Source organism: Pezoporus occidentalis, unplaced genomic scaffold, assembly GCF_034315485.1.
Source record: "Pezoporus occidentalis ecotype Australia unplaced genomic scaffold, CSIRO_AGI_Poc_V1 ctg68, whole genome shotgun sequence".
Classification (NCBI taxonomy): Eukaryota; Metazoa; Chordata; class Aves; order Psittaciformes; family Psittacidae; genus Pezoporus; species Pezoporus occidentalis.
In genome coordinates, this window is record NW_026916030.1 from 3,307,232 (window position 1) to 3,318,905 (window position 11,674).

At 40.4% G+C, this 11,674-nt stretch overlaps 1 protein-coding gene across 6 annotated transcripts in view; it reads left to right on the forward strand.

Annotated features, from left to right (window-relative positions):
• Window positions 1-10,644, forward strand: part of GAPVD1 (GTPase activating protein and VPS9 domains 1) — a 30,620-nt gene extending 19,976 nt beyond the window's left edge. For all 6 annotated transcript variants that reach the window (XM_062641325.1, XM_062641328.1, XM_062641327.1 and 3 more), the window contains 9 exons: window positions 295-417; window positions 777-906; window positions 1,439-1,548; window positions 2,036-2,195; window positions 2,651-2,838; window positions 4,200-4,413; window positions 4,968-5,040; window positions 5,910-6,107; window positions 6,833-10,644. In XM_062641325.1, coding sequence (XP_062497309.1) covers window positions 295-417; window positions 777-906; window positions 1,439-1,548; window positions 2,036-2,195; window positions 2,651-2,838; window positions 4,200-4,413; window positions 4,968-5,040; window positions 5,910-6,107; window positions 6,833-6,973 — 1,337 coding nt within the window. In that variant the 3' untranslated portion in view covers window positions 6,974-10,644. The remainder of the gene's footprint in view (window positions 1-294; window positions 418-776; window positions 907-1,438; window positions 1,549-2,035; window positions 2,196-2,650; window positions 2,839-4,199; window positions 4,414-4,967; window positions 5,041-5,909; window positions 6,108-6,832) is intronic.
• The last annotated feature ends 1,030 nt before the right edge of the window (window positions 10,645-11,674 follow it).

An 11,674-nucleotide genomic window follows, 5' to 3' on the forward strand; every position in this document is an offset into this window, starting at 1 on the left:
AGCTTTCTGTTTGCCTAAATATTTCTAGAAGTCTTTAAATATACGAGAACTATTTGTATATGTGGCATAAATACGCTAAGGATCTGGCTTTATTTGTTCACTTTCATTGTACTTTCTCCTGCTTTTGCTTCAGACTTTATAAATGTATTTGACTTGTGGCTAGATGAAGACAAGCAGCTCTTTGTTTGATGTGGCTAAAACAGAGTGCAAATGTGTAGGTCTAAATGTTTGTATTTGCTTTCAGTTGGTACACACTACAAGGCTAACTCCTGTTGTTTTTAATGGTGTTTTCAGATGATCCCAGCCCAAGGCTCAGTGCACAGGCACAAGCTGCAGAGGACATTTTGGACAAATACAGGAATGCAATCAAGAGAACCAGTCCTAGTGAAGGAGCCATAGTAAACTATGATGGTGCAGGTGAGAACCTGGCTTTTGTAATCAGCACTGACATAGTTTCTCCTCCTTAAAGATAAAAACTCTTTAGCATTCTAGACAGATGTTAGTACTAACAGCTGAACAATGTGAACTCTAAAGCAGGAACATTTTGTCAATTAATCTGAGACTGGGAATTAAATCAATATTCCCAAGGTCTTTCAAAACTTACTTATAGATTGTGTATTTCTAATATACTCTTTTCACTTATTCAGAACAATTTATTTGCTGTCTCCATTCCCTCCCTGACCTTAGAATAACAAGAAGAAAATAGAGATATTAGTCTAGTTTCTTCTTCTCACTCTTCTCTTCAAGTGCTACATTGGTTATTTTCATTTCCATAGAGGCTATTGGGGATGGTGAGAGTATGCATGACTCTCCACGTGATGAGGCTTTGCAAAACATGTCTGCAGATGATCTCCCGGACTCTGCAAGTCAAGTAGCACAGCCACAAAGTTCCGCTTTCTCCTACAGGTAAATACATTTTCAGGTTTAATCTTACCCACATAATAGAATTAAGAGCTGAAGCCATGGGATTGTTTTCCAGAACAATAATAATATGGATCAATTGTAAACCTTCACATACTTTAAGCATCTCATAGCATAGTATCTCATGGCATTTCGTATTTCCACAAGTGAAGGGGGTGTATTCTAACCTGAGACAATGGAGCAGGTCACTGTTTAGGAAGATTCCTCTGAAACTGTTCTAGGTGCTATATTAAAAGAACTGATATTCTGAAGTCTTGGAAACATTGGTATATTAAAGTAAATGATAAATAAATGATAACTAAATAAATAACTTATGAATAACTAAATAATAAATAACTAAAGAAATAAGTAATTAATAACTAAATAATAACTAAATAAATGATAAATAACTAAAATAAAATGATAAATAACTTTTAGGCAGTATGTAAGAAATAGAAACAGACAAAAAAGTTAGACTGCTTATTGAAGAAGCAGACCTTGCAGCAGCTTTGTTAAGAAAATATTTTTCCTCTTTAAGGGATGCAAAGAAGAAACTGAGATTGGCTCTTTGTTCAGCAGATTCCGTTGCCTTCCCGATGCTGACACATTCAACAAGGAACGGTCTGCCAGACCACACAGACCCTGAAGGTAAATTTTCTTCATACGTACAGATATTTTTGTACTGTATGTGTCTTTTCCCCCATCTAATGGTGTCTGTACTGCACTGTTTGTGGTACCTTCTGTTTGGCATAGACGCAGAAGCCATAAGCTGACTTTTGCCCCCCAAATACTAATAGAGTAACTTGTTTGATTTGCTGAGTCTTTACATTGACATAGTATGTGTTATGTTTCATCCCTCCATTCATGCTAGGTTTATTTGCAGACAGGTGAATTTGTCACTTTTTCTGGTCCTCTTCACGTTTCAGAATGGTTCTAAATACTAAATAAGACAGAGATATGAAAACTTACCCCTTCATGTCTCGGGAATTCAAAAATACTTGTTCTTAAAATAGCATCTGTTGCCTAATGTAGAGACACTTTATATTAAACTTACATGTTTCCCATACTAAAAAAGTTGTATTTTCATCATGCCTACATTTCTTTTCCTTAATAATTTTCTGTCATTCTTTACTAGATAATGAAATTGTGTGCTTCTTGAAAGTTCAGCTAGCTGAAGCTATTAACCTCCAAGACAAGAACTTGATGGCCCAGTTGCAGGAGACTATGCGATGTGTAAGCCGCTTTGATAACAGGACCTGTCGAAAGCTGCTGGCATCTATTGCAGAGGACTATAGGTAGTTTGTTCATTATCTTATTATTAATAGGTTTCCAAATGCATATATTTATTCACTAGCAGATTGGGAAGACCCCTTGTGGTTTAAATTGTACTTTATCAAATCAGGCCTTCCTACAATATGATGAAATTGCCTCAGCTATCTGCAAAGGGCTTAAAGCCCCTTGGAGTTTAAGTCAGTCCAGATAGTAATAAACTCAGGTTAAATCAATCTGTGGGTAATGTTCAGCTCTAGCACACAGGAGATGCTGTTTGGAAGTTGCTTTGATCTAGCATTCTGGAGTGCTGCAAGGATTCAGCCAGAGAAATCTCTGTAAGATGGAACGTCCTAATTCAGGCTTTACCTTTGTTTTAAAAACATGTTGAAGCTACCTCTTGCACTACAACTCAACAGTTTGTAAAGCTATTAGCCTCTATCTTTTTTATGAATCTGATGTAGAAAACTCTCTGTTTTAGGAAAAGAGCTCCATATATCGCCTATTTAACTCGATGTCGCCAAGGGCTGCAAACGACACAAGCACACTTGGAAAGGCTGTTGCAAAGAGTTCTGCGAGATAAAGAAGTGGCCAACAGATACTTCACTACAGTATGTGTGAGGCTGCTGCTAGAGAGCAAAGAAAAGAAAATAAGGGAGTTTATTCAAGGTAAGATTTACTGCAGACAGTGGAGTGTTTGTATTCCTTTACTCTATATTTAGATGCTGGCTCGAGTTAATGTTTTAAAATACAACTTCTGATCTGAGGAGCAGATTCCTACAACGGTTTTCATTTTAGCTGGTGAATGAACAGCTCAGATTACTGTGAGTTAACAGTATGTTGTGGCAGCTAAGGCATGGTAACTGGCTGCATGTTTCACAGACTGAGAGAGTAAAGGTAATCTGATCTCACTTGGTCCAAGAAGTTGTGCTAAATCATGTTACCTGACCCATGGGAGAAACATAAATACTATTAATTAGTTTAGACCTACTGATTAATGATAAATTAAGTTGCAGCATTCAGTCCTTAGTACAGAACCTGTGGTTGCCTCTTAGAAAATACAGAGAGCAGTAGTAGTATGAATCAAAGATTCAAAAATATCAGATCATAAGGGATAGTGGCACCAGGAAGACAAGTCCCTCAAAACAGGGTCATTTAAAAGTTTCTATGATCTCTATGCACATATGTGGCTTAATGAAGTACATAAGAAATTTGGAGTCAGTTCTTGCTCCTGGAGCATATAGTGCTGCATGCTAAATGTGCCTGAATAGGCTGGAATTAATATGAGAATTCATAGACTGGGATTAAAGTTCTAGTAATAAGATTCAGTGACCCAGAAAGGAGTTAAAGCCCTTTCATTGGATAAAAAGGAGACGGCTATTTCTGGATGATCTAAAAGAGAAATTGGCAACTGTAGTGTTTAGGCTGCTGGCAGATATGAGTGGCAGTTGTCTTCTGTTGCAGAGTGCTATAAATATGAAGCCAATGAATGGCCAGTTAGGAGCCAGAATGGACCATCCCATTTGGCCATGCTGCATTAACTTGGCTGCATTCCCCATTCTGTATTTTGTAGATAAATATGAACGTTGTAACTATGTATACTTAATAAAGGTAGGGGTAGGAAATGGTACCCGTAGGTTTTCTTGATATCTTCCCCCTCAGCATCTGACAACTTTGCATGTGCTGGTTCCTACCAAGGCACTGTTGTAGTGATTGTTCTGGGTGTTATCTCTGTGGGTGGCTGGAAAGAAGGCATAAGAGCTGGTACTGCAGAGGAAGTGATTAACACATTATCGAGTAGAGTATTTTGACCATATGCTTTGCTAAATGTGTTCTGTATGCTTTTTCTTTAATTCCTCCATTTATTTCAAGTGTTTCTGCTTGTACTTCCCTGGGTGTGGGTAAAACAGAGCTTCAGTGCTGCCTGGCAAGAAATCTGAAGTAGATTCTGGGCTCCTCTTTACAGAGAAACCTATCAGAAATAATGGGGGTTTTAGTTAACAGAATGTTCTCTTTTTCCTTTATATCAGATTTTCAGAAACTCACAGCAGCAGATGATAAAACAGCCCAAGTTGAGGATTTTCTCCAGTTCTTGTATGGGGCTATGGCTCAGGATGCCATATGGCAGAATGCCAGTGAGGAACAGCTTCAGGATGCACAATTAGCTATAGAACGCAGCGTGATGAATCGTATTTTCAAGCTTGCATTCTATCCTAATCAGGATGGAGATATTTTGCGTGACCAGTAAGTTAATGTCATTTGAAGTACCTGGTTTCCCTTTTGCAGTTGAGGCAGATGGAAGCTCTGCAGTCTTCATGTGACAGGCTTGACAAAGTCAGCCATGCTGTACAAGTTCATGGTTTCTTTCAGAAAGTTTTGTAAAAGAGCAAGGAACTGCTTTAGCATCATGTGCAAAAGTTTGTGCTGGCAACACACTGCTCGAATAAAATTGTAAATGTAGTGACTTGGGATACAAACTCAGATCTGCAAGTGTGTATGCTGAGAGTGATCAAAATCTGCGTCAGAACTCCTTCCATTTTCTGTTTTGGTACAGTATTTTCCACGCATTTGGGGTTTCTATGGTTTAGAACATATGCGGTTTGAAAGCTCTGTTGGCCTGGATGGTAAAGTCGTCTGCATCTCATGTTGACCTAGTGTCCATTAGCTGCAGGACCATCATGGTTATGTGCTTTCCTCAAGATCTCTCTTATAGTATCTTAAAACTGTTTGGAAACCCCGGGGACTGCTGGCTGGTTGCTGCTTAGGTTTCATTCTTTGCTTTTTGTGTTTGTTTTCAGGGTCCTTCACGAGCACATACAGAGGTTATCTAAAGTAGTGACTGCAAACCACAAAGCACTTCAGATACCTGAAGTAAGTCCTTTCTTTCACTTTTGTGTGTGTGCTGGGGTGCTTGGTTTTGGTTGTGTTTGGGATGGGGAAAGGGTTGTTTTGTTTTACACTTACAAGTGTTGTGTTTCTGTCTGTGACAGCTGAAATATCAGGCTGGAAAAACGTGCTGTGCCCATACTTTGGTATCTTCCATTGGCTGATACTTCCAAATTAATTTGTTTCTGATTTTGCCACCTCTGTCCTGACTTTAAGATTTAAGAACTGCATGAAGATGGTGTAACTTCCTGATAATTGACTTCAAAAGACAAGATCTGAATCCCTTATGCTTCCAATCTGATTCATATGCCATAGCTGTGGTTTACAGCTGCCAAGTCAACTTTCTGAGCTAGCCAGAATTAATGGAACCTTGCAGATCTGTGAATTTGCCCAATGCTTTCACTTTTCTCATGGCTAATAGGTTAAGTAAAGGCAGGTTGGTAGTCTATCAGAAGATAGAAGTCTATCAGAGGCTGGATGTTTGCAGCTGTCCTACTTCTTAATTCAGCACTTGAACTGTATGACTCAAAACAGTGCATGTTCATGAAGCTGCTATACAGAAGACTGAGGCATATAGCTCTACCTTCATTTGAAACAGGGCACTGGAGAAGTCACAAAGAAGCACAAGCTAATTGTGTTAGTTGCACACAGAGTGCTGTCTCCTGGTAGCTTTTTATTTAGCACAGCAGGAAACCACCTTCATTGTGAGTGTAATGGAACCATCTTGCTTTAAAGCTTACTGTTTCTCAGGGGTCTTGCTCCTGCCTGCTATTCTCTGGTACGTCAGACCCTCTGTGGTGCACAGTAGTAGCTTGGACAAACAAGAACTGGCAGCATGTTGGTTTTTTTCCTAGGTATATCTCCGGGAGGCACCATGGCCATCTGCACAGTCTGAAATCCGCACAATAAGCGCTTACAAAACCCCTCGAGACAAAGTACAGTGTATCCTGCGTATGTGTTCAACCATCATGAACCTGCTTAGTCTGGCAAATGAAGATTCAGTACCTGGGGCAGATGATTTTGTTCCTGTTCTGGTCTTTGTTCTCATAAAGGTGAGTTCTTTTGCAAAGATCACAAATCCCAGCTGATTCTTGTAATAACCAAGCAAATTTTAGGAAGAAAAATAATGCTTTTGGGTAACTGGGAGCATGCTAGATTCAAACCCAGATCCAATTCAGTAGGTTTAAGTAGAAACATCAGAAATACAGTCACAGTTATGGTTTTTGAATCCAAACAGACTGCATTTGGAACCAAGGAAACTGGGCAGAGATGTTGTGTGTGGAGTGAATTAGTGTGGTTTTTTTTGAGGTGTGTCTATAAGCATTTGTCATCTGTGCCTGCTTAATGCTGTCCTTTTTCAGGACCAAGATCCACACTAGGACTGACTTGCATTATGTCGCTGGTCTTTTTTAACATGAGTTTTTGGAGAATGGTCTGTCATGTATAAGATGCTAAAGCAATAGGCTTTCCACATGTTGGAATCCTTGATGGCTTTTATAGATCCTGCCGGTGTTACCTTTCTTTCTCTGGGCCTGCTAGTCATTTTTCCTTGTAGGAAAAACACTCCCTTCATCAAGTCTGATGCCTTCTGAATGTGTGAAATCGGGGTGGACTGGACAAGCAGTCACTACCCTACAGGTACACTTCATAATCATGTATTAGGAATATGTGAGGATCACTGCACAAATAGGATTGTATTTCTGTTCTGTATCTTGTAACATTTTATGTTTAGCTTTGCAAACAAGCTGTGAGTATCTTTTTCTTCTTTAACCCTCAGGCAAACCCACCTTGCTTGCTGTCCACTGTTCAGTACATTAGTAGTTTCTATGCCAACTGTTTATCTGGAGAAGAGTCGTACTGGTGGATGCAGTTCACAGCAGCAGTTGAATTCATTAAAACCATTGATGATCGCAAGTAACTCAAGCAGCACATGTATGGGCAGACTGTTAGCAGAAGAAGAGTCTATAAGAATGTACAACAGCTGCAAAAGCTGAAGAAGAGACTTTCCTTGTATAATACTGTACAGAATTGAGGCATTTTAAAACACACCTTTACTAATCAAATTAATTTAACAGATTTTTTTCCCCTCTTCTCTTTTGGTTGCGTTTTTCTCCCCTATAAATACTGGCACTGCAAAAGGGACCACAGTTTTCAGGTATTTTGGAATCTCAAAACATGCAGAAAATTCTTCATGCTTTTCACACCACCCTTCTTCCTGAATTCTTACTCACGTGAATAATTCACTTTGTTTAATTTCTAATATAAAACTGAAACAAGAAGAATCAGGGCAACCACTTAGTATACTTTCTAGCTTAATACACCTTTTATTAATAAAACACCAGCCTCTCTGAAGGTTTGTAGTAGCTGACATTAGTTCTCAATTGTATTTCACCAAAATTGAAAATCTGAGAGGACAGTGTAAATATTATATAGCTATATTTAATGCATTGCAATTATCTTTGGGCTCGTTATCCTTTGAATAAACAAGCAAAAGCCTCTCTGACCTCTAACAGGTTGTGACATACTGTGTTTTGGTAACAAAAGGACTTCCTCGAAAGGCTAAGATTAAAAAAAGGGCAAACTGAACTATTTATTAAAGTGTAATTAAGATTACTGAAATTTCTAAAACTGGAATTTATAGTAGATGGGGCTTATTAGGTAGCTGAACCCTTTTTAGCTAGGGCATTAGGGTGTTACAAAGGTTTGGATATATAGAGGAGAGGAACTGTAAGTTACAATAGATAAGTCTAATATAAAAAAAGGAGAAATAAAATACCTTACTGTAATATTTTTTCTGAGCTATTGTGTATACTGTACAAACCCCAAACAGAGATCCTTAACAGAACCTTGGTCTGTAATATATATTTTGATTAGTGACATTAAATACATTTGCCAGGGGTTTCAGTGAATGTTTTTACTAAATGTTCTTCGTGTTGTCTGCTATGCAGCAGTGCAAGTTTTACTGTTCATATAAAATATTTTAAACGATAACACTGTTCTTTATGAAACATATCATGACATCAGTTCAGGGTGTTTTGTAGATTTCTCACCCCACCTTTCCCTTAAACTGACAAGTACCAAGTTAAAGAAGTTTTTATGCACAACACCATACGGATTTCTCCTGGGTGAAATGGTCTGAGTGTTGGCCAGTGGTTGTTACCTGTACGTAAGCACTCGCTGTTCTTTTTCAGCTGGAATTACAGTGAAAAAGGACAGTGAGCATTTAACCCTTTCATGTCAGTATTATTTCTTGCTCTTTCCCGAGTGTTCATTGCACTTCTGACGGAGGGATGTGTTGAGGCTTGGTGTCTCTGAGTTCTGAAAAAACAAAACCTTTCTTGCATTGTTTTGGAAATAGGATTTTTATTTTATATGTGTGTGCATTTTGATGAGTAAAACCTGTAAGCAGCTAGTACTTGGGGAAAGAATTTGGTTCATTGAAATTAGAGCAATTTCTGTCACGTATCAAGTGCTTGATTTGGCTGTGCTACTCATTGAGGCATAATTAAAGCTACTTACTTTCTAGGACTCTAGTATGTAACTCAGTACAGCAGCATTTTTGCCAAACTAATCACAAGTGAGAGGGTGGGATGGTAACTTCTATTTATAGTCTTTCTCCTCTATTAGAGCCTTGACTGTGTGGAGGAGCAATACTCAGTAGAAACAAAATTCTTCTGATCTGCCTTACTGTGGTAACTCGGTCTGTGTAGCACTGCAATATTCCAGTTCTTTAGCCTTGATGGAGTTTTGGTGCTGAACACATAACTTGATATTGCAAGCACAGCCCTCACCAATAACACTCAGCAGCGAAGCACAAACATGCCCTTGAAGATATGGCCAGGTCATATCTAAAAGCAATATAAATTTATTTATATTGAAGTGTCCTGTAATATTTAGTTATTACTTGAATATCTGAGATGTTAAGACCGATGTCTGAAAGTGCTTGTAGTCCTCCAGCTTTGGTTTTAGCTGGGGAGAGTATTTGTACAATCCTTAAAGGAGGCACAAAGACACTTCAGTTGGTGATTACCCTGCACTCCGCTTCGGTTTGCAGACCTGGTTAGCAGGATTTGACCAGCACCATCAGATCCTTCAGATTTGCTCTCCCTTATGGAAGGGACAAGAACCATTTCCTTCACAGGTTTTATCACTTTGTTTTTCTATGTAGAACTGGAGTCTTTGTTATTGTTTAGTTATTTTTAAACCAGTGAGTGTTTAAATGAGTCCCAGATGAGCTGAGAGTCTTCATAGCAAGATGGTCCTTTGCTTCTTTTTTCCAATCTACTCTGAAAGTCCTTTATTAGAGTCTTGGTAGGTGTAGTTAGAGAATTAGACTTTCTGAAGAATTAAAAACCTTCCTCTAATGTCCTTTTACTGTTTTCCCCTGGTGTCCCATAACGTTTTGTTTTAAAATGATAAACTACATGTCTGAGAAGTGATGTTGTTAGATTTTGGTGTGCAATAGTAAAGGTGAAAAGACAGCGCATAAAGGACCAAAAGTAACAGCACTGCTGCCAAGAGGTGCCAGCCAAGTATCTGTTGCTGTGAACTTGGTGCTTTCTGTTAATTAACCTACTTCAGCCACTGAAGGGTGAATGGAACATTGTGGGGAGAGGGGAGGGATCCTCAGTAGCAGGTTGCAGTCAAGACTCGGTCATTGATGTCAGTGCTGGTCGTTGGCATGTCAGGAGGAGCTGCCAAATTAACCCATGGCATGGCAATGCCTCAATATTACAGAGTTGGTGTTTTCCTTTTTTGGGCAGAGGAGGGAAAGGAAAGGGCTGGGTTTTTTCATCCCTAGGAGATTCCTTTTAGCTCCTAACCCTGAGGGAGACTTTTCTCTAAAGCTTTTCGTAATCCCCTTGAAGGAATATGGGAATGCCTATGGCCTGTTGGGCCTTTCAGTTTCAAACCTTTTGTGTTGAAGACCTTGTACTACCAAATGCTGAATGTAACTGCCATAAATTTCAGGAAAAAAAAGCCACGAACACGGTCCTGTTTCCTGTTGGTGACTTTCCGGTGAGCACAGTGTTGGTTCGGAGCGCTTGGAAACGGGAGTGTTCTGTTGAGCCAGACTCTCAGAGGAGTTTGGGAACTCTCTGCTGTGTTAATGCTGAGCGCACATGGGGAAGGGGAGCGAGGACAGGAGCAGGGGGAGGCCAGCCTGTGCAGCAGCAGTGCCTCGGGCCACTAAAGTGTGTGCTTGGCTTGAGCCTAACACGTGTGGCCATGCTGTGGTGCAGAGCATGCAGCCTCCGGCTGGCAGCAAGGCAGGAGAGTGGGAGCAGCAGGAAGCAGTGGAGGAGGAGGAGGAGAACCCTCCTGTCTGGGTAACATCTGACTTGGTTGAGCCTGTACTACTTGAGAATTAATCTCTGCTGAGTTAGTAGTGTGTGTTCTGTACCTTTTAATTGTGCTTTACCTCTATTTAAAAGCTTTGTACTGCCTCTCCTCTTTGAAACTGGTAAAGCCTTTATAAATCTAAATTAATGAGCTTGCACAATCTTGTATACAGGAACCCCATCTTGTCTCTAACGTGATTATTAATGTATTATTCTGTAAAAACTGATTAAAAGGAGAGCAGTTTAACCGCCTGGGTTTCATGTTTCTGCCTTGTTCCAGTGCAGCCAGCAGTTGTGCTGGAGATGGCATTCCAAGCGTGAATAACTTCTCACTAACTTCACAGGGCTTCCCATGCCGCACCGCTGCTATGTTGTATCCTCAGACCTTCCCTGCATGCACCAAAGCTCACAGGGAGTGGGCAGTGGCAGAAGAGAAGCAAGAGCCAATTAACACAGAGCTTTTGGGGGGTTATTTTAATTGTACAGCTTGGCTGTCCTAGTATCTTAAGGGTTAAAAATAGCTTCCTGCTGTCACAGCAGGGTGAGGTGGTACACGTGGGGACAGGCACCAGGACTGTGTCCCTTCACTGTGTGGTGGCTGTTGCCTTGCTTGAGACCAAAAGTGCTGTTTTACTCATTTATGAGGAAGTTTTACTCACCTTGTTTCACATCCCCTACACAACAGTAGGATCTCGGTGGCCGCCACACATCTGCCTCAGTCCCACCCTCCGTGGGGCAGTGGGTGAACTGGTGGGACTGGGGCGGATGTGAGCTCGGTCCCCACAGTGTTATTGACCTTGATTCTCTCTCATTTGCATCCAGCATTTTTCATCCTCTGGAATATGGTGTTTGGGGACCTTTCCATCATTAAGTGGATTTACAGCAATTTCCTTATGTGTTTTCTCCAAGGGATTCTGTTATGAGAGGCACATTAAATCTCCATTAATACCTCATTATCCGACTGATAAGATTACCATGATAATGAGGCAGAAATTCTAATTGTTTCACTTCTTATTGTGCCTTTCATTAAATCATATACCTGGAAGTTGCTGTCGGAGAAGGGAGCTCCGGCCTGCAGACCCTGGGAAGTGAACCCATCCCCATCCACCCTGGTCCTCTCCCCGAGTGACTGAGGGATGCTGGGCCATGATGGCCTTTCCTCCTGGGCTCCTGTGCCTCCTGCCACGGCCTCTTCTCTGTGCTATGGTACAGGAGGCTTTCCAGGGCCTTCAGTAACCTGTGCTGAGGAGCACGTTTTAGGATTGAGCATGTTTTGT